This window comes from Microcaecilia unicolor, chromosome 4 (genome assembly GCF_901765095.1).
Source record: "Microcaecilia unicolor chromosome 4, aMicUni1.1, whole genome shotgun sequence".
In the NCBI taxonomy this organism is placed as follows: domain Eukaryota; kingdom Metazoa; phylum Chordata; class Amphibia; order Gymnophiona; family Siphonopidae; genus Microcaecilia; species Microcaecilia unicolor.
In genome coordinates, this window is record NC_044034.1 from 176,596,492 (window position 1) to 176,618,725 (window position 22,234).

Here is a 22,234-nt window from a genome sequence, read left to right on the forward strand (position 1 = left end):
CCTTTCAGGAAATCTAGACTGCCCCAATCTGACGACCCCTACTTGACTGTTTGTACATTTGTCCTTTAGATTGTAAGCTCTTTGAGCAGGGACTGTCCTTCTATGTTAAATTGTACAGCGCTGCGTAACCCTAGTAGCGCTTTAGAAATGTCAAATAGTAGTAGTAGTAGATTTATTGCTGTTTGAGGCATGCTGTGGTTAATCAATACTGCATATGTGTTAATGTTTGTTCTTAAAGGAATAGGGGAATGTGTATGTGTGAAAAAATGAAAGGTTTGGATGCGTGAGTTTCGGAATCATCATATGAGATTTTTTTGTTAGATATATGATAATATTTAATAAAAGTAATGAAATACTAAGGAAGTACGTGTTTGTGAGATTGGAGTAGTTTTACCAACTTTTCAACCAGTGTCCTAAAATATGATTTTATTTTTTTTATTTTTAGGTATAAAGTATTATTGAAATAACCGATTATGAAGTTTTAAAGTTGAAAAAAATTACATTTGATATTTCATTATATTCATTATACCATAATTTTTGAGCAGACAAGTTTTTCCCATTTGAGTTTTGATGAAGGTTTTAATTGCCTGAATCTCAATGTGCCATTGTATCACATATATTTGCATTTATGTTCTAAATGCAGAACCCATAGGGAGAATTCTTAGCATGCAGAGCCATTTTGAAATTAAAAACCTTTAACCTGGGGCACTCCACTACCAGGCTAGGGTACCTTTTTGTGTAAACCTTTTCACCCACCTCTCCCTTTCCATTCCTCCCTTCACATCTTTATTCCCGTAATCCACCTCTGCTTTAGCAAGAAAATGGTGATCTAGAGACATTTTTAAGTAGAACAAAGCCACACCTTTTATTGCACTTTCTTACAAATAATGAACATTTTGATATTTTCTAATGGTATGATTGCATTTGAACATATCCTAACAACCATTGGAGCAGTTCTGTAAGTGGACGAGTCAATGCCAAGCACTGAGCAACAATTACAATGACATCTGCATTCCAAGATGCCATTATAGAATATTAGCATGAGTTGGCATTGACTGCAACTAACATAGGGGCAAACACCAGATCCGTGGCAGTCATAATATTCACTCCTAAGTGTTCATTCTATGCCAGTAGCTTATAGCACTCTTTAAGTTAGGAGTTGTAAGGTATAGACATTCCCGTGCTCCTCCTGTTTAACCCCTTTTCAGTTACATGCTAATGCACTTGCATGCTATTTTATAGAATTGCGTGTAGTGCACATATAGGTGCCAGGTTATTTTGGTTTCTATACATGTATGGTGCACATAATTACACTGCGCAATCGTAGCACTACCCTCATATCTTTGAGTGACCTCGCCAGTCTAAAAGGGAGGAAACCTTTCACTGCTAGTCATCTTGGATTTTCTTGTCTACTCCTTGCAGGGCCTGCCACCATCCTCTGCTGCCTGCTCCATATTGGGAGTTTAGGACAGAGCCAATAAGCTTCCCTCTGCTCTTTGCAGTCAGCCTGCTCCATTCTTCAGCCAGTCCACCCAGTGGTGCTGTTCAGTAAGGTGCCCCGACTTCAACATCTGAACCCCCTTTGTACCACCTTTAACTGATTATGTTCCTCTCCCCCTACTGTTGCTAGAGAAATCCTAGCACCGCCCAAATATCTGCCCCATTTCCCTATTTGCAGGGGCCAGAAGGGCAGGACTTTGCATCTTTGCTACCTTTTATAGCCATTTCTTGATCCCTTGCTGCATGGCCAGCTTACCTGGCAAAGAACTGCGGTTTTCCTACTGGTGGAAAATTCTAAATGTCCACCTTTTCCTTGCCGGCCTCCCTGCCCAAGCATTGACCCTGTTATATTGGTTTGGTCCTTAATGGGCCAGTCCTCCATTTTCATCTTCAAATCCTTGCTCAAAGCCCACCTCTTCAATGTTGCTTTCGGCACTAACCTTTATACCTTTCAGAAAATTCTAGACTGCCCCTATTTGACTGACTGTACATTTGTCCTTTAGATTGTAAGCTCCTTTGAGCAGGGACTGTCCTTCTACTGTTAAATTGTACAGCGCTGCGTAACCTAGTAGCACTTTAGAAATGTCAAGTAGTAGTAGTAGTAAAGGAAGTATATAATTTTTGAAGCATACAAGGGTAATAGGAAATTTCTTATACTGCTTTTCATGCTGACATTAAAAAAAAACACAGGAAAGCGGCATCATTTTGTTTAGAATATGTTTTATTAAAAATCTTTTATTAAACAATTCTTTGAAGGTACTTTATTTGAAGATAAAGGTGACAAACATGCCAGGAAAGGAATCTGTATTTGGGAATGCATCGAGAGAATACACAAGAAGAGCCCACTATTCTTCAACTACCTGTTTTCACCCAGTGAAGTAGAGGTACAAACCTAAGATTTACATTTATTCTACACACTTTATTATATTATTTGGCTGTTACTGTGGTCCTGGCTGTGCTTAACATCTGTTATATTTGCTGTGCCCAAGATGTTAATACAATACGCTCTACATTCAGTGTTCCTGGAACTACTGAACTCTGTGGATCATTGCCTTCTCTTACTTCTTCTGTTTATGCTTTCATTGATGCCTAACCTTCACCAACAGGGTAGGACATAACATATATAAGATGCTAATTCAAATAACAATCAGATGCTGGCAAGGTTAGGAAATTTTACAATAGTTTTCCAAGTCTCTTAAATTTCACTTCAGTTTTTTTGTCTTTTGATATTCAGTGCTAAATTTGGTCTGAAATATTGTTTTGTACCTTATATGTAGTAGTTGTTCCAACATGTCCTGTTAATATTTCCACACATCATCATCAACCATGGTTTCATTCTTGCTTACACCTGTTAAAGCAACAAACTCGATGTGCTGAATATTGATAGCATAAGAAATGCTCTCGCTCAACTTTATCCTTACATAATTCTCAACTTAGAGAATAAAGAAAAGCTCTCAAGACTACTAAGATATCTTACCTTACTACCATCATCAATTTGTCAATCAATAACACTAAAGGGCTATTTAAAGTACTAAATTACTTTGCTTCATCTTTACCGCCCTCCTTTGATGAAATGAATCATTTCTCAGTAGATAAGCTTTCTTCCTTTTTTGTGGATAAAATTCATGTCATACATAGAACCTTAGATTGTTCTTCGTTGATTGGCCAGTATCAAGTCTCAGTATCAAGTCTTCTGTTGGAAGAAGGTTTCTAAGCTCTAATTACTGCATTTCCTAAAACAAGACTCTCTTTACTTCAGGAAGCAGGTGAAAGCCTGGTTCTTCTCCCAAGCCTTTAATAGAAGAGACAACTAACTAGTCACATTCACAAGGGCTATCATTGGCTGCACATTCTGCAACAGGCCTTGCATACCACACACACTGCAATTGCATGCATCTTTTCTGACAGAATGTGCAGTTTTTCCTCAAGTTAGTCACCCTTATTCTCTGTCTAAATTCATATTACTCTACCTCCACTTGATCACTTTGCTGTCTACTAAGATATTTTAATGTTTATTTTATTAACCATGCTGTAATGTGCATACTACTGTTTGAATGTTTTACTGCTGTAATTGTTTATTGCCTATGTCCGGGTTATACTTGTTGTATATGGCCTAGGGTGAATTTCTTCAAAAAGGCAGCAAATAAATATCCTCCATTTTAGCCACTATCAAATGCAACTTGGCAAGAATTTTCTCTATCATCCAATTTAATTGCAAAAAAAGAATTGCATCACTCAATTCTTCTCCATCACTATTAGACCTAATACCAGTTATACTGTCCTTTATCAACATATTTTTCCTTTTATGGTCAACATGATGAACACAAGTTTAACTACTGGTAAAGTTGCAGTTGCTTGGAAACAGGTGATTATATTCTCAAACAAAAAATCTTCCTTTCTACATCTTCCATCTTCTAATTTTTGTCTGGTTTTATGCATCTCATTTGTCTCTAAAAGTTTGGGAAAATGGTTCTATGTATTGAGAAGATATTGGCTTTTCATCCTAGATTATCAGGTTTTCACCATTGCAAAGCACCAACTCATTGTTGGTGGGTCTGCATTCAGAAATCCACTTAACACTGGGCTCTGGGTAATATGTGACCGTCTCTGGGAAAAGGTGACTAAAATAGTGGATCCAAAATGTTGAGAAACATGTTTGAGCTTTTGTAACTTTTTTATTTTTTCACATAAAAGGATGGGGCTTGGAGTATTGTATTACAAATTGTTTGCTCTAACAGAATTCATTAAAACCTCATTTTTTTTGTTTCCAGGGATTTAGATACCTTTTCCCAGATGGTCGCAAATGTTTGAATATTGCTCCTCAACCTTTTATCAGCCTTCTATCTTACTCATTATCATTTGTTTCTCCATTGGTAATGAACTGGGTGTAAAAAGCTCTGTTTTACAATGGTTTCCCTCTTAGAATTTACCAGTTTAAGCTTTTTTAAATGATTCTTTTCAAGTCGTTATTGCATTCACTGTGGTGTTCTGCAGAGGTCTCTATTTGCCTTTTTCTATTGAACTTTTTTTGGCTCCAGTTATCATTTTGTTTCAGGCCTTAGGATGTAAACCTTTTTTTTTTATCCAATAATATTCAGATCCTAGCATCTTTTGATAAAGACTGCATAGATTTATCTTCCATTAATCATAGTCTCTCAGCCGTTGAGACTGGCTAGTTTCTTGTAAACTGCTTCTGATTTTCTAAATCCATCGACCACGAGTCCTATTCATTAAGAACATTCCCATCATCCTTCAGATTTGTATCATCTTGGGATTCAGTTTGATGGCTCTTTTTCATTTATCTCAAACGAAAGCTGTAATGGAAATGTCTTTTTTTTTTTTTGCTTTTTACATAATTCATATAATTAGGAATGTAATAAATTTATGTGATTTGAAGTTACTGATTCGTGCCTGTGTAATATCTAGACTTGACTGTTAAAATTCCTCATCATCCATGCCAGACCAGTCCAGACAAGTGGGTAACGTCCCTGACAAAAGATGGAGCCAGAGAAAAACTGCTCATAATTGACTTCACTCCCCTTTATGGGGGGCTGGTGATGCTTTCTACTCCTCAGTATTCTCTGGCAGAGTCAGCCCTAGCCTCTAGCTTGACAGAAGGTGGTCCAGCTGGTTGCAGGCAAGACAACACAATTTACTGATGAGAACAAAGCTGAGGGAATGTAGTAGCCCTCAGGTGCCCCAGTAAGTGTGTCAGATTTGCTCTGTACATAAGTATTGCCATACTGGGTCATACCGAAGGTCCATCAAGCCCAGCATCCTGTTTCCAATATTGGCCAATGCAGGTCACAAGTACCTGGCAAGATCCCAAAAAACTACAATACATTTTATGCTGCTTATCCTAGAAATAAGCAGTGGAATTTCCCCAAGTCCATTTTAATAATGGTCTATGGACTTTTCCTTTGAGAAGCCATCCAAATCTTTTTTAAACCGCAGTAAGCTAACTGCTCTTACTGCATTCTCTGGCAACAAATTCCAGAGTTTAATTACACGTTGAGAGAAGAAACTTTTCTCCAATTCATCTTACATTTACTACTTTGTAGCTTCATCGCATGCCCCCTAGTCCTAGTATTTTTGGAAAGAGTAAACAAGTGATTCACATCTACCCGTTCCACTCCACTCATTATTTTATAGACCTCTATCATATCTCCCCTCAGCTATCTTTTCTCCAAGCTGAAGCACTCTAGCTGCTTCAGCCTTTCCTCATAGGGAAGTCGTCCCATCCCCTTTATTATATTCATTTCCCTTCTCTGTACCTTTTCTAATTCTACTATAACTTTTTTGAGATGCGGCGACCAGAATTGAACACAATATTCGAGGTGCGGTCGCACCATGGAGCGATACAAAGGCATTATAACAACTCGTTTTTTATTTCCATACCTTTCCTAATAATACCTAACATTCTATTTGCTTTCTTAGCCGCCGCCACACACTGAGCAGGGGACTTCAACGTATCATCAATGACGACGCCTAAATCCCTTTCCTGGTCAGTGACTTCTGATGTGGAATCTTGCTTTACGTAGCTATAATTCAGGTTCCTCTTTCCCACATGCATCACTTTGCCCTTGCTCACATTAAACGTCATTTGCATTTAGATGCTCAGTCTCCCAGTCTCTTAAGGTTCTCTTGTAATTTTTCACAATCCTCTTGCAATTTAACAACTTGTAAGTAAATTTGATTACCTCACTCCCATTTCTAGGTCATTTATAAATATATTAAAATGCAGCGGTCCCAGCATAGACCCTGGGGAACCCCACTATCTACCCTTCTCCATTGAGAATACTGACCATTTAACCCTACTCACTTTCCAATTTCCTCTGGAGTCTTTCATGAGGTACTTTGTCAAGTGCCTTTTGAAAATCCAGATACACAATATCGACTGACTCACCTTTATCCAAATGTTTGTTCACCCCTTCAATGAAATGTAATAGATTGGTGAGGCAAGATTTCCCTTCACTAAATCCATGTTGGCTTTGTCTCATTAATCCATGTTTTTGAATATGCTCTGTAATTTTGTCGTCAGGTTCACCAGTCTATAATTTCACGAATCTTCTCTGGAACCTTTTTTAAAAATCAGCATTACATTGGTCACCCTCCAATCTTCTGGTACCATGCTTGATTTTAAAGATAAATTACATGTTGCTAACAATAGTTCTGCAAGTTCATTTTTCAATTCTATCAGTACTCTGGGATGAATACCATCCGATCTGGGATGGATTTCCTCTACAGCACCTAGCAGCAGCACACATGACTGACACATTATCAGTCAGATTAATTTTCAGAGCTAATCACACTTGGGACCCTGAAGTTTAAGGACTAGAAGTAGCTACAATTCTATTAAGGGTCAAGTATGGCACCTATCTGATTGGACCTCATATTGGCTCAGTGAAACTTCAAATCAAGCAAGTTCTTCGGCCAAAGAGAGAAAAGCAGGAGCCTAAGGGGTTGGATATCTGGGTAGAAGCAGGACTTACATCCAGTCTCCTGCACATGTTCTTGCTAGGAGTCTGGATATGCCCTGATCTGTTTTCTGAAGGGGCCAGTCAAGTGAGGTACTTCACCTTTTACCCCAGTCAGATGATTCCTTCCTGAAAGATTGCTTCCATTCAGATATGGTAATATAGTAAGGATACTTTCCAGCTTATACTCGAAAGTGATCGCCGGCCATCTTCCGACACAAATCGGGAGATGGCCGGCGATTTCTTAAAAGGGGCGAAATCGGTATAATCAAAAGCGGCATTTTTGACAGCATCGCCACTTTCCCGTCACTTCGCCGGCGAAAGTTCAAGGGGGCGTGTCGGTAGATTAGCAAAGGCGGGACATGGGCGGGCATGGGCGTGGCTACCAGATGGCCGGCTTTCGCCGATAATGGGGAAAAAAAGCGGCGTTAAGCAGTATTTCGCCGGTTTTACTTGGTCCTTTTATTTTCACGACCAAGCCTCAAAAAGGTGCCCCAACTGACCAGATGACCATTGGAGGGAATGGGGTATGACCTCCCCATACTCCCCCAGTGGTCACCAATCCCCTTCCAAACTAAAAAAATAAAACTAAAAACCTTTTTTGCCAGCCTCAAATGCTGTACCCACCTCCATGACAGCAGAATGTGTTGTATCCTCTGACAGCCTTTCCCTGGTTGCGATGTGGCTCTCGGGTGAGTGTGACACCTTTTCTGTTAGGTGCCCTGCAGAGTCACATTAGCAATGCATTGTGGTAGGTGTAGGGTACTGGGCTCTACTCCCATGGTGCTTTTCCCCCCTGCTAACTGGGTCAGAGTGTGCCCTGTTTTATTTCCTGTTGTAGTCCATGCGGTAGTGGCCATTTTTGTAAGCCAGTTTTAGTTCCCTTTCCTGTGTTACCCACGTTAGAGAACGTAGTTCTTACCTTGAATGGTGCTGAAAGAGGGCATTGTACACCATTGTGCCAGCTCTGACCTACTGCTAATCTTAGTACCAGGGGACTCTTTGCCAGTGGGGCACAACCTCTGATCTGAAGTTAACTGTGAGTAAACATGGTTATTTCAAGAAAGGACTTTTTCAGAGAGATTAGTCTTCAGGTGTGAACTGATGTGCCAAAGTTATACAGCAGCAATAAGTCCTAGAGGCTGTATGCAGGTCCCTGGAGCAATTTTAGTGGGTGCAGTACATTTGTGGGTAGTGGGTTTGAGGGGGGGGTTTGGGGGGCTCAGCTCCCAAAGTAAGGGAGCTATGCATGTGGGAGCTTTTCTGAAGTCCACCGCAGTGACCCCTAGGGTGGCTGGTTGGTGTCCTGGCATGTCAGGGGGGCCAGTGCACTAAAAATGCTGGCTCCTCCCACGGCCAAATGCCTTGAATTTGGCCGGGGTTTGAGATGGCCGACATAACTTTCCATTATCGCTGAAAAACAAACCCAGCCATCTCAAACTCGGCGAACTCCACGGCATTTGGCCGGGCTAAACCGTATTATTAAAAAAAAAGATGGCCGACCATCTTTTTTGATAATATGGTTCCGGCCAGCTGTAGCGCCGCCGCCAACATAGATCGCCGGCGATCTATTTGGCCGGTGACGTTCTATTATGCCCCTCTTTGTGTCAGATTATACAACCTTTGGTGGTGCAAAAGAGGACTGCATAGGAGACTTATGTTGTTGGAGTTTAAAGTTTCTGCAAGTTAAATTTTTGAGGGTACACAGGGCCGGTCCTAGGGTCTCTGGCGCCCCCCTGCAGACTATCAGTTGGCGCCCCCCCATCTCCTTTCTCTCTTCTCCCACCCTGCCCCTGTCCAGCGATTCTCCTTCGCCCCCATCCCCCTCCTATTTATGGCCACCTGCCCGCCCTCTTCTCCCCCCAACATCCCCCTTTTTCTTCTTGGCACCCTGCGTGGTTTAAGTCTTTTTTTTAATTTACCTCCGTCCCAGCAGCCGCATCATTTCAAAGCCCTGCCCATCTCTAGCCTTCCGTCCATTCGTGAGTTTGTTCCCGCAGAGTCCCACCCTCGAGGAAACGGCATCAGAAGGCGGGACTCTGCGGGAACGAACTCACAAAGGGAGGGAAGGCTAGAGATGGGCAGGGCTTTGAAATGACGCGGCCGCTGGGACGGAGGTAAATAAAAGATTTAAACCCCCAAGGGCGGCACGGTATAGCACCGCAGCAGCGCCCTTGAAGGCAGGCACCCCCCTGAGGTGCTTACCCCACTTACCGAGTTTGACCAGCCCTGAGGGTACACTGTTCCCCTTGTGGGATCTATTTCTTCCTTTTTCTTCCTCCACAAGAGATTGGGATGAAGATGAATTCACGATTCTCGCAGGACAGAGGCTTGCTCTGAGACATGGGTACATAAGCTCCCTCGCTACTCCTACAGATAGGATACTGTCTTCTTGTCATGAAAAGCCAAAAAATATAATAAGTACTTATCTGAAAAATAGTGTTATGTTTTGCTCTTCTGTGTTAGGTTACAAATTTCTGCAATAGTAAAAAAAAGTAATTTGATAATGTGGAGTGGCCTAGTGGTTAGAGCACTGGTCTTGATATCCAGAGGTGGTTGGTTCAAATCCCACTGCTGCCCCTTGTGATCTTGGGCGAGTCACTTAACCCTCCATTGCCTCAGGTACAAACTTAGATTGTGAGCCCTCCTGGGACAGAGAAATATCCAGAGTACCTGAATGTAACTCACCTTGAGCTACTACTGAAAAAGGTGTGAGCAAAGTATAAGTATATAAAAAAAATAGTTTAACATTGCTAATTCAACAGGCACCGCACTTGAAAATGCTATGCATGTGAGGTGCTGGGTGAAGTGGCAATGAAGATGTGTTGAACTGGAACCTGTACCCTGACACAGCAAAGCAAAACATATCATCATGTTAGAAGGTTGCCTGATGAGAGTGTTATGACATTATTTTTTAGATAAGTGCTTCTTTTTTTTTTTTGGCTTTTCATAATTAGAAGAGATGAAATAATTGTTTTTACCATGTATAAAAATTTTAAAAATGGAAAAAACTATTGTTTAAAAAATTGGATTTATGAAGAATTGTAGTGAACACCATAAGTGTGAGATTTAAACACTTTGCTCACCTTCTGATAATAATCCAGCCTTCATTTCTAAGAGTTTGGGTGAAAGATCTGTTATTTGATTGCCTTTGTAAAGCAGGGACAGCATAAGTACCTGTGTGCCTTCACAGCCTAGGCATGGCACCCTGTTTAAAATGACCCTCTTCAAGAAGAGGGATCTTGCCAGGTACTTGTGACCTGGACTGGCCACTGTTGAAAACAGGATACTGGGCTTGATGGACCTTCGGTCTGTAAAATAATGAGTGGAGTGGAACGGGTAGACGTGTATTGATTGTTTACTCTTTCCAAAAATACTAGGACTAGGGGGCACACAATGAAGCTACAAGGTAGTACATTTAAAACGAATTGGAGAAAATATTTCTTCACTCAACATGTAATTAAACTCTGGAATTCGTTGCCAGAGAATTTAGTAAAAGTGTTTAGCTTAGTGGGGCTTAAAAAAGGTTTAGATGGCTTCCTAAAGGAAAAGTCCATAGACCATTATTAAAAAGAACTTGGGAAACATCCACTTCTTATTTCTAGAATAAGCAGCATAAAATGTATTGTACTGTTTTGGGATCTTGCTAGGTACTTGTGGCCTGGATTGGCCATTGTTGGAAACAGGATGCTGGGCTTGATGGACCTTCGGTCTGTCCCGGCATGGCAATACTTATGTACTTATATACATAAAACAAAGATGACGAATGTTGTGGTTTCTTTTAACTGTTTATTTTTCAATCTAATGTATAGTCATCAGTAAAACATTTTAAACATAAATTTTAGATGCACAAAGTGACATCTATTTGTGTCACTGACATCAAATTACATAGGAATCCTGTGTCCCATTAAAGAGATTTTTAATTTTTACAAACTGCTATCACAAATCTCAGTTTCTGACATGACAGACTTACTCACTGATGTCATCTGTAATGTCGTGGCACGTTAATAAATAAAATGTTGTCAAAAGAAGATTGAGTTTTAATTAAAATACTCAGAGTTGAAAAATGATATGGTGCTAAAAGATCAGATTTAAACATTCGGACTGTTCAGGTTGGCATTAACAGTGTTAGAAACTCTTACTTTTGGGTAGTGTTGTTTAAAATTTGATATCTTAGTAATATTAAAGTGGATTTCAACAAAACCATAGAACATTGTTTGAAATGAATTAATTCGGTGCAAGTTTGTTATTTCAAAATGTTTAGGGGGTTCACTTTTTTCCGGGCACAGTGTAGTTATAGGAAGACGCAGTAGAATATGGTGTGTAATACATTTAATATGAAGCAGTGGTTGCAAAACAAATGTGGTAGGATATCAATGTTTATAAAATTTGGGATCCAGCTGTATTTTTGTTTTGTTATGGTTTTTTCTTAGTAGTGCAAAAAGATACTGATGCATGCAATATTATTTTGTAATGGGAAATGTGTATTACATTCACATATTATTGGTTTAAATAACTTGTAATTTGCTTTGTATCATGTTTGATAGATTAAATAAAATATTTTGAACTAAAAATAACAGTTGTTTCAAAATTTAAAATCTACAATATAGATTTGCAAGTTGTTTTTTTTTTTTTTTTAATTTAAAACCAGGCACTAAAGCCAAGTGCAAATATATCAAACCTAAGGAAGTGGGACTACTACATGGAAGAGACCCTTGCAACAGGCCCCTCCTATGACTGGGTAATGACTTCTGCAAGATTCAGTAGCACAGACAAGGCTGATCAGGCTGAGGACACAGTGCCACAAAGTAAAAGGAAAATAGTGTGGCCATGTTATGATGAGATCAGCAAAGTACAGCCTGATGCAATCACCAGCCTCTTGAATGTGAGTACCGATGTAAACAAAGAGATGCCATCCAGTACCTCCTGTATGTCCTAAGGCACCAGTAGAACATGTTATACAGTTATGAGGAGTTTGGGGTTTTATTGTGTTTTCTTTAAATGTTGCTTATTGGGAGGAAATAATCTAATCTAGAATTTAACTCTAAAAGTCAGATTCTTTGTTCTACAACCATGGCATATTATACTTAATTTTCTCCTCCAAAACAAATAAGTTTCTCTAATACATTTCCTTCTCTTATTACAGTTTGTTAGCTTGACTTGTAAAAGGACAGTGAATGTTAATGTTGGCCCTGCACATTGCTAATGTCCGCATGACTCCCATGTTTTTCAGCACTGGAAAACATTCAACCCTTATCATTTTCATACAGTACATTGTTTCCGCTGCAGCAGGTGGTAATGAGAAGTTTGTGTGTAAGATGCTCTGAATCGGAACACTTCGTCTCCAAGAAACAAATGTTTGTATTGCCTACAGGAAATTGAAAGATTGGAGAACAAATTAAGTCAGACTCCTGAGAGGTGGCAGCTGTTGTGGGAAAGGTCAAAAGGGAATCTTAAGGAAAACAGAAGACAAGAAAATGTAAGTAGCAGAAGACACCTTGTAAGCTCATGAATTAAGCCAAAAAGGAAGAAAAACTTCATGATAACACAGTAAATCGGCAGTGGAACAGATTAAAGCAAATTCAGGTTCTCGTTACAGGTCACTAATCTTGTAAACACCTCAGAACTATCCAATAGTTTTCATCATCCTAATTTGTGATAACATTGCAGCAAAGCTTAGAAACCACAGGAAGTGAAGTCATAGCAGCAGGAAGCTCATGAGAGCTGCCATGATCTTCCCATCTCCATGACTCTGCTGAACACCCTATGCAGTAGTTGTGCCCCTTCACCAATACTCAACCACACTGGTCTAGTTTGCCTGCTTGCTTTGGAAGGCAAAGGGCAAGGCAGCTGTATTGGAGAAGGGGAGGGAGAAGGGACAAATTCAACATTAGCACCTGTGCCACTCCTCCCCCCCTCCCCCCCATGTCCAACCCCATCACAAACTGCACCTATTCTCAACTTCCTCTTTGCTAGGAATATGGGGGATATGAGAAACTATACAGGCCATTGCAGCTATCTCCTCTCCACCTTAGCCAAAGTTTTCAGTTGGACAAAAAAGTGCACATCCACATATGGAGCATATGCAGTAAATTAGCAGTGAGAATCTGTCTGTTTCCACTTGACTATTATTTTCTGTTGCTACCTTGTTTGTCTTAAAATTAAATGTTAATAATATAGTTAGTTCCTGGAGAGCTCACAATCTAGGGGAGTAATTTTCAGCAGCAGTGACCAACAATAAATAATTAACTGCCTTTGAAAATTGTCTTCTAAGTTTGTACCTGAAGCAGTGGAGGGTATAGTGAGTTGCCTAGAGCCGGTGGTGGGAGGCGGGGCTGGTGGTTGGGAGTCGGGGATAGTGCTGAGCAGACTTATAGGGTCTGAGCCAGAGCCGGTGGTGGGAGGCGGGGCTGGTGGTTGGGAGGCGGGGATAGTGCTGGGCAGACTTATACGGTCTGTGCCAGAGCCAGTGGTGGGAGGCAGGGCTGGTGGTTGGGAGGCGGAGATAGTACTGGGCAGACTTATACGGTCTGTGCCCTGAAGAGGACAGGTACAAATCAAAGTAGGGTATACACAAAAAGTAGCACATATGAGTTTATCTTGTTGGACAGACTGGATGAACCGTGCAGGTCTTTTTCTGCCGTCATCTACTATGTTACTATGTTACAAGGAGCATCAGTGGGATTTGAACCCTGGCTTCCCTGGTTTAGTCAACCTGCTGCTCTAACCACTAGTTTTATTGTATGGAAAGAATATCATCTTACTGGGGCCCTACAGATGCAAGGCCATCCTTAATCCCTTAGCCCACGCCTTGAGCTGGCACTACAACCTCTTTTTTTTTTTTTGTCCAATCAGTGTCCGGGACCAGTACCAGCCACAAGAATTTTGCAGCACTCTTACTATGGCTATACTTTGGATTTTTATGCTGCCAGTGGTACAAGCAGGATCGTGATGATCTTTAGATGAATTTTTTTAATATTTCAGGAACATGCCAGAAAGCAGTTGCAGTTATATTGTCAAACAGAAAAACAAGCATTATAATTACCACTATTAGCTAACAGTGCAAGCAAGATAGTCATTTGCCTAGGGTGAAGATAAGTGGGCTTGGGGACTCAGTTCCTAAAATGTTTTGTGGTTATTCCTTTAAATATTCTACCTCAAGGCTCTACCTCCTCTTCCTATATAAAGTCTAGATTCTGAGACCATAATTATTAAAACAGTTCAATGTCATGGGTCAGGGACTTGATATACCAAAGTGGTATACCCATATTCTATGCAGGTACTTTCTCTGTCCCTACTGGGCTCACAATCTTTTGTTTTGATTTTGGTTTTGGTTTTTTTTTTTTTTTGGGGGGGGGGGGGGGACGTTGTACCTGGGGTAATAAAGGGAAAGGGTTATGTGACTTGCCCAGGGTCATAAGGAGCTTCAGTGGAAATTGAATCCAAGTCCCCAGGCCAGGTTCTCAGCCCACTGCACTAACCATTAGGCTGCTCCTTCACTCCAGTGTCAGTTCTGCAATACTGCTGCACAAGTGACTGCTGTTCAATAAGTAGTCTTCCTCATCTCTCAATGGATGTACCTGGTAGAGTAGTCAAGCTGAGGTGGTATAATGAAAACAGGGCCAGCCCTACCTTTTGGACTGACAGTATTTTTCACACATGGCCCTGCTTTACAACCTCTAATAATTTATGCAAATGAAGCCCAATATGGCTCCACATTCCTTATGAGCTACGATGAATTAAAATCTCAAATTAGAAGATGCTTCAAATGACCAGCAAACTGGGTTAAAGGTAAATTATGTTTGATCGTTGTATTTCCCTTTTAATTATTAGAGAAATCTGTCTGGGTTGATGTCTGCCAATCTGCCATCCTATCAGAAACAGTCCATGGTGCATTTGCCAGACAGTGGACTAGGCGAAGAACAACTTACAAATGCCTCACCATCCAATGGTGTAGACAGAAGATCAGCGACACTGTACAATCATTTTACATCAAAGAATGATGAGAACAGGTAAATTGCAACCTCTCTTTATATCAGAGGTGTGAAAATCCTGAAGGGCTATGAATAAATCTGGGTTTTCAAGATTGCCACAAATATATAATGTTCATTGTAGATGTTCTACAAGCCAAACCTTATGCAGATGCATAACATCCCTGTGGTATACCCAGGGCTCAACTCTCTGTCACCCACCCCTTCAAAAAAAGGCACCCAAATAGAAACCATTGTAAAACAGATACTCAGAAGACGTTCAGCAAGAAATAAAAGATTTCATTGCAGCTTCAAAAATTGTATTCTGTGTGTGCAAGAGGCAGAGCAAGCAACCACAGTCTTCATTATCACCCTCCTCTTTGCCCATTGGTTTGCCAACACAAATGCCCATCTCCCAAATACTACAACTTTTTTTGGCCTCCAGGCAGAAAGTCCTGCTTGGAAGCTCTGGATATAGTAGAATAGTATCAGTAGTGGCTGGGTTAAACACCCATGAAGTTGGGTTTATTTGCTTTTCACCAAAATATCCACAGTGTCTCCAGTCATGTTTTATTAGTTTGATATGAATATTTTTTTTCACTGACGTTATCAAACTTTTTCTACTAGAAATATATCTAACTTTAAGTGAAACCAGCATATAAAAAATCTTCATAGACACAACATTATCATTACAGGTGACATATAATTCTGAAATTCTTCTCCGTTAATATGATTGCCATAATATTCCTATGCACCTTATCTGTTATATATACTCTGATTCTCTATTCCATCAATGTGATTGTAGTTGTATTATATTGTAAGCCACATTGAGCCTGCAAATAGGTGGGAAAATGTGGGATATAAATGCAGCAAAATAAATAAATATAAATAAAGCCATATGACTATAGAGGTGGATTTATTCTGTGCCTTTAAGGAAAGTACACATGATGCATCAGGATTTATCGTCCACTTTGGGAATACTAAACGTCCGATTGCTATCATGAACAGAAGTACATTGTACTACCATTTCTTTCAGGTCTTTTGAAGGTATTCTTTACAAAAGAGGAGCTTTGCTGAAAGGTTGGAAGCCTCGTTGGTTTGTACTGGATGTAACAAAACATCAGGTGAGGCTTCCAGAATGGCTGATGGTCATGCACATGGTATTTAGGAGATCTGCTAAAGTAGAAAAATACATCAATATGGCAAATAGGACTTCAGTAGCAATTCTGACTGTTAGTATGTTTTGTCTGTATTTATAAAATATTAACTATACCACCTTATCTGAACAATAAATAAGCAAGTATTGTATGTTTGCAATATGTGTACTCTTTCTTCCATCTCACAATGTGTTTGAATGCGCATTTTACTCCTTTCTCCTTGAACAGTATAGTGCCTATCTTCAATTTTACATTCAGATGCCTTTTCTTCACCTTGTTGATGTATATCCTCTCCATCCCATACACTCTCCTCCTCTTTATTTTGAGTTAAACCCATCTCACTGTTTCTCTTGCCAGCCTTCTACATCTGCATCTCTGCTGCAAATTTTCATCCTCCTCCTTTTCACCATTCTCCTCTCTTATGATCAAATCAAAAGTTTAAAAAATAGCATAATTATTTAATGACTTATCCCTCAAACTCTGTAAATTGTTTGGATAGAAGCATCTCACATACCTACAAATAATGTATTTGGCAAGATTTCCTAGTTATAGCATGCTGAGTGAGAGTAATGTTGGCAATGGGAAATAGATTTTTTTAGAAAAATATCAAGCCATCAACCTCAGCAGTCAATAACATACAAGTTAATTATATAACCAGTGTGTGTTTTTCTAGCGAAAAAGGTGCCAGTACTCAAATGCTAGGCCACCCTTCAGAGGTGGGGTGATCACCTGAGGGACCCACCCCACAATAGCCAGGCCCCCTGCAACCAGTCACAGAATCTATGACAGGGCAGAATTGGTGTGTAGATCCTGAGCTCTTTCATTAAAACTTGGGGTCCATGGGTCAATTTTAGCAGACAATGGAAAAGGTGCCGGTACTCAGTACGTCCAAGTACCCCCTCAAAAAAGCCATGTATATAACACTACCGTCATATATTTTGATTTTTTTTAGGAAGGCCTAGCTTCCATTAGCTTCTAGGATAAGCTTCAACACCCTCTCTCATTGAGTCTGCCTCATTCCATTGCATCATGTAATGTTTGCCCCTGGTAAAGAAAGAAATCAAAACTAATACTTTCTAGGAATCTTCAGAGATTACTGTACCCACACAGTTGCATTCATGTGCTGCAGTTCATAGCTAGATTCTCATTCCTTCCTGTTCTAGCTGAGGTACTACGACTCAGGTGAGGACACCAGCTGTAAGGGGTACATTGACCTTGCAGAGGTAGAAACAGTCATGCCTGCAGCATCAACCATCGGCGCACCAAAGCATGCAAGCGAAAAAGCTTTTTTTGATGTAAGTAAAAAATATGTTAATTCTTTGATTTCTTCTTTAAATATGTAGTAGCATGGTAGATGATGGAAGAAAAAAAGACCAAACATATATGCAGTCTGCCTCGTTATTCCTGCATAATGCCATTTTGGTTCCAGAGGTGAAGAACCTTGTGCATCCTAGCAGCAGTCCTCTTTCATATATTGTATCTGTGGAAGTAATGAGTATATGGGATCTTTTTAGGTGTACTTTTACTAAGGTGTGCTAACGGATTTAGTGCATGCTAAATGTCATGTAGCCTATCAGAATCGGCCTGGTCTGGTTTTCCAGTGCCTCCACAGTCCTGCTACCAGACCAGACCACTCAAATGGGTTAGCTCCTTTGACTATACATGGGTACATCTCTTAGAAGAGTGAAACTTTTTTTTTAAGTTATAACCTGTTGGATATTTGGAGCATAGCCTAGTTTCTTTAGATAAGAGAATACCTTCAGAAGAGGAACAAGCCAGGGATTTCTTGTTTGTAAGCATAATTAAAACAGCATTGGTTTTATTTAACAAGATAAAAAGACATCCAAGTAGCTTAACATGCACAGAAATTTGAAGCAAGCCAGTAAAAAAAAAAAAAAGAATGTACCTATACCACAGATTATAAAGTGTATACAATAAGGATTTTAAAAAATCATGTTACATACTATAACATATTAATACAGCTTCACCAATCTATTAAAATCAGTGCAAAAGTGAAGTGGAGAAGTAGCCTAATGGTTAGAGCAGCAGGCTGAGAACCAGGGAAGTCGAGATTCAAATCAGACACACCTTGTGACCTTGGGCAAATCACTTCACCTTCCATTGCCTCAGATACAACTGCGATTGTAAATGTGTTATTAAAATGTAATTCACCTTGGGCCTGGATTTGGAAAAGGAGGGTAATTAAATCTACAATCCAAATACAGGTCCAAGAAACACTTGCTTTTTTGCAAATTCAGGATTTTAAAAATGATCCTCATATCACTGCCTTGAATGAATTTCTTCATAAAGGTGGTTGATAAATTCCAATAAATAAGAAAATGTACTCCTGCTGGAAGACAGAAAACTGTTCTGCAATCCAAGGTGCCTTAGAAAAGTGTTGCTTGCCTCATTTATACTTAGTCTACACTGAGCATCTGATATTTAGGGTTGGAATTATAATACTATGAAGAAATTACAAAGTCAAATTTATAATCATATTAGTACCCCTCACCCTGCATTAAGGGCGACAGTTTCCAAACAGACCTACAAAAAATTAGATAGAGTTCTGCTGTGCACAGCACGTGCAAATAAGAAATCCAGTGGCTGAAATGTTAAAAGAGAATATTCCTAGCAAGACAGAGACCACAGCTCCTGCAAAAAAATGATAATTAAAAAACAGAGAGACTGACTTTAAACATGCATTCTTTCAAGCTGTAGAAATCTCAAGGTTCGTTTCCAGATACCCCCGGGATGTTTAAGAACCAGGCTGGAGCCTTTGACATTCCAACAGACCAGGATGACATCTGGGAATAATGGGGGAAGTATAAAAATAGAAATCTTGCGCTGTGTAACTTAGCTGGAAGAGACAAGCCTAAGACTTGCACTAGTGTGATCTAATCACAGATTTAATTATTCTGTGTGACACAGTAATTGCTTAAATATATATTATGCAACAGGGGCAAACTTTATTATCTGTGGTAACATACCCCAATGTCCCACTTGCTTTGGCGTTGAATGGTTTGATGTTTTACCACAGATGGCTTGTGTCCTTTCTACAGTATCAGGCCAAAGCCTCGAGATAATTTCTGCCAGTCCTATTCTATTTCAGACTATTATGCTGAAGCATTCTAGGATTTACATAATGGATAGCAGCAGCACGCTCTGTTATTTTGTCTATACTGCTAAGGATATATCTCAGCTATCAGCCATCCAGGACAATAGTTTTGCCTTTCTCCTTGTATTCCACCATCTTGGATAGAAAAGCAGATAGGATGCGCACTTACTTCCCTCCAGCAGCCATCACTTAAAGTGATTTCTGTGGCTCGGTTGCAAGTCTCCAGCACCCACCCTTCCTATGCCTACCCACAAAGTGCTGAAACAATCTAAAGGGCTGATATTTTACCGGGCTGGCTGGCACTAGAGCAGATATTCAGGAGCACTTGACCAGATATTCAGTAGCATTATCTGGTTCAGTGCCGGAGCAGACCTGGAATTTATTCATTGCCAGTGATGAAAAAAGAAGTGGCAATGACCGATGTTGCCCCTTCCTGGTGAATAGGCTGCCACTCCAAGCCAGGCACAGGATCTGGGGAGACACACACTCTGAGGCAGATTGGAAGTCAATTTTATTTACAGTCAGTCTTTATATAACTTCTCCGACTTTTATGCTATAACAGCAGGCAACAGCTTTCAAAGTTAGTGGCAGGATAACTGGTCCTTCTCTAGAGTTCAGACTGGCCAGCTCAACTGTAGCAGGGCATAGCTCCCAGCTGCTTTTTACTAGTTTGAAGTTCAAAAATAAGAAATAAAAAGCCAAACAAACAGTCCCTGCTCCCCTAGGGCTGACTGAACCACTTCCCATCTGTCCTCATATACAACTAACTTCAATTTTCAGCAGATGGAACTCTACTTGAGCAAAAACTTTTCATCTGGGGTTACAGACTTGCTTGGCTGTTGGGGCATATATACCCACTCCCAAGAATTCCCAGAATAAAGTAAACAAATATTTAAACAACATTACCACTCTACTGGGAGAACCATCTTCCATCCACTCTGGGTTTTTCTGTTGTTCAGGATTGCAGGCATCAAACATAAGCTTCCAGTTAGAATGCAACAGGAGTCCCACAAAACTGCAGCAGTTGCCCCTTTGTACACTGCTGAGTCATTTAGCTCTGGCTGTAATGTCCATAGACTCATACCAAGAGCTGTAAGGAAAACCTAGCAATTCTTACAGTTTGCTTTCTTTAGAATCTTTGGTTTCAAACCTTCAGTTTCAAAGCAACTTCATCAAAATAAATAGCCGCTTATTATCCAGGAAAGGGCCCTCTGGCTAGGCCTAGCAGCATTTCACCCTTATGACTTTATCAAACACTGCCTTTGGAGCCAGTGCTCAGATAGGGCCCATCCCTGAACATCTGAATCGAATTTAGCTGTCAGAGGTCAACAAGAAATATTGACTGCCACTGGCTGAATATCGAGCCTTAAATTGCCAATAACACCAGTGTAGCCGTTGCATGTACACCTGGCCTCCTTGACTTTTGGCGATATGAGTGCCTGCATTTCTGCTAGGGCTTCTCATTTTTACATCTTTTAGACTTCTAAAAATTCTTCTTCTAAAGCCATAACATACAGGACTTAAGGGAAGGAAGGAGCAGGTGGGACCTGATTTCTAGTTATGGTGAAACCTCAGAATACCTGATGGACTTAAGTAGAACATTTGTCTGTACTTCCTTGGAGTAAAATTAACCACCAAGTTGCAGAGATATGGAAACCAAATAGAATAATGAAATTCAACAAGCTTATATTGATTGATTGTGGATTAAAAACTGGTTAAAAGATAGAAAACAGAGAGTAGGGTTAAATGGTCAGTATTCTCAATGGAGAAGGGTAGTTAGTCGGGTTCCCCAGGGGTCTGTGCTGGGACCGCTGCTTTTTAACTTATTTATAAATGACCTAGAGATGGGAGTAACTAGTGAGGTAATTAAATTTGCTGATGACACAGAGTTATTCAAAGTCGTTAAATCGCCGGAGGATGGTGAAAAATTACAAGCGAACCTTACGAGACTGGGAGACTGGGCATCTAAATGGCAGATGACATTTAATGTGAGCAAGTGCAAAATGATGCATGTGGGAAAGAGGAACCCGAATTATAGCTACGTCTTGCAAGGTTCCACGTTAGGAGTCACGGACCAAGAAAGGGATCTAGGTGTCGTCGTTGATGATACGTTGAAACCTTCTGCTCAGTGTGCTGCTGCGGCTAAGAAAGCAAATAGAATGTTAGGTATTATTAGGAAAGGAATGGAAAACAAAAATGAGGAAGTTATAATGCCTTTGTATCACTCCATGGTGCGACCGCACCTCGAATATTGTGTTCATTTCTGGTCGCCGCATCTCAAAAAAGATATAGTGGAATTAGAAAAGGTGCAGAGAAGGACGACAAAAATGATAAAGGGGATGGGACGACTTCCCTATGAGGAAAGGCTAAAGCGGCTAGGGGGCATGCGATGAAGCTACAATGTAGTACATTTAAAATGAATTGGAGAAAATGTTTCTTCACTCAATGTGTAATTAAACTCTGGAATTCGTTGTCAGAGAATGTGGTAAAGGTGGTTAGCTTAGTGGAGTTAAAAAAAGGTTTGGACGGCTTCCTAAAAGAAAAGTCCATAGACCGTTATTAAATGGACTTGGGGAAAATCTACTATTTCTGGGATAAGCAGTATAAAATGTTTTGTACATTTTTGGGATCTTGCCGGGTATTTTGTGACCTGGATTGGCCACTGTTGGAAACAGGATGCTGGGCTCGATGGACCTTTGGTCTTTCCCAGGTTGGCAATACTTATTTATTTATGAACATTTATACCCCACTATTTTCCACATAAAGCAGAATCAAAGTGGCTTACAATGTACAGATTAATCAATTACATTGGATAGGGGGGAAGGAACAGGGTAAGAAGGAAAAAGGTATTTGAAAGGTATTAATCCGCAAACGAACCTTTTCCGGAGATATGAAGGCGGTAGAACGAGAGGACATGAAATGAGATTGAAGGGGGGCAGACTCAAGAAAAATGTCAGGAAGTATTTCTTCACGGAGAGAGTGGTGGATGCTTGGAATGCCCTCCCGCGGGAGGTG

General features: G+C 40.2%; 1 protein-coding gene across 3 annotated transcripts in view; it reads left to right on the forward strand.

Moving 5' to 3' along the window:
- The window catches only part of SBF2 (SET binding factor 2), a 919,918-nt gene that overhangs the window by 889,286 nt on the left and 8,398 nt on the right, over positions 1-22,234 (forward strand). For all 3 annotated transcript variants that reach the window (XM_030200990.1, XM_030200991.1, XM_030200992.1), the window contains 6 exons: positions 2,257-2,384; positions 11,629-11,862; positions 12,352-12,456; positions 14,811-14,989; positions 15,984-16,071; positions 17,268-17,399. In XM_030200990.1, the coding sequence (XP_030056850.1) occupies positions 2,257-2,384; positions 11,629-11,862; positions 12,352-12,456; positions 14,811-14,989; positions 15,984-16,071; positions 17,268-17,399 (866 nt within the window). The remainder of the gene's footprint in view (positions 1-2,256; positions 2,385-11,628; positions 11,863-12,351; positions 12,457-14,810; positions 14,990-15,983; positions 16,072-17,267; positions 17,400-22,234) is intronic.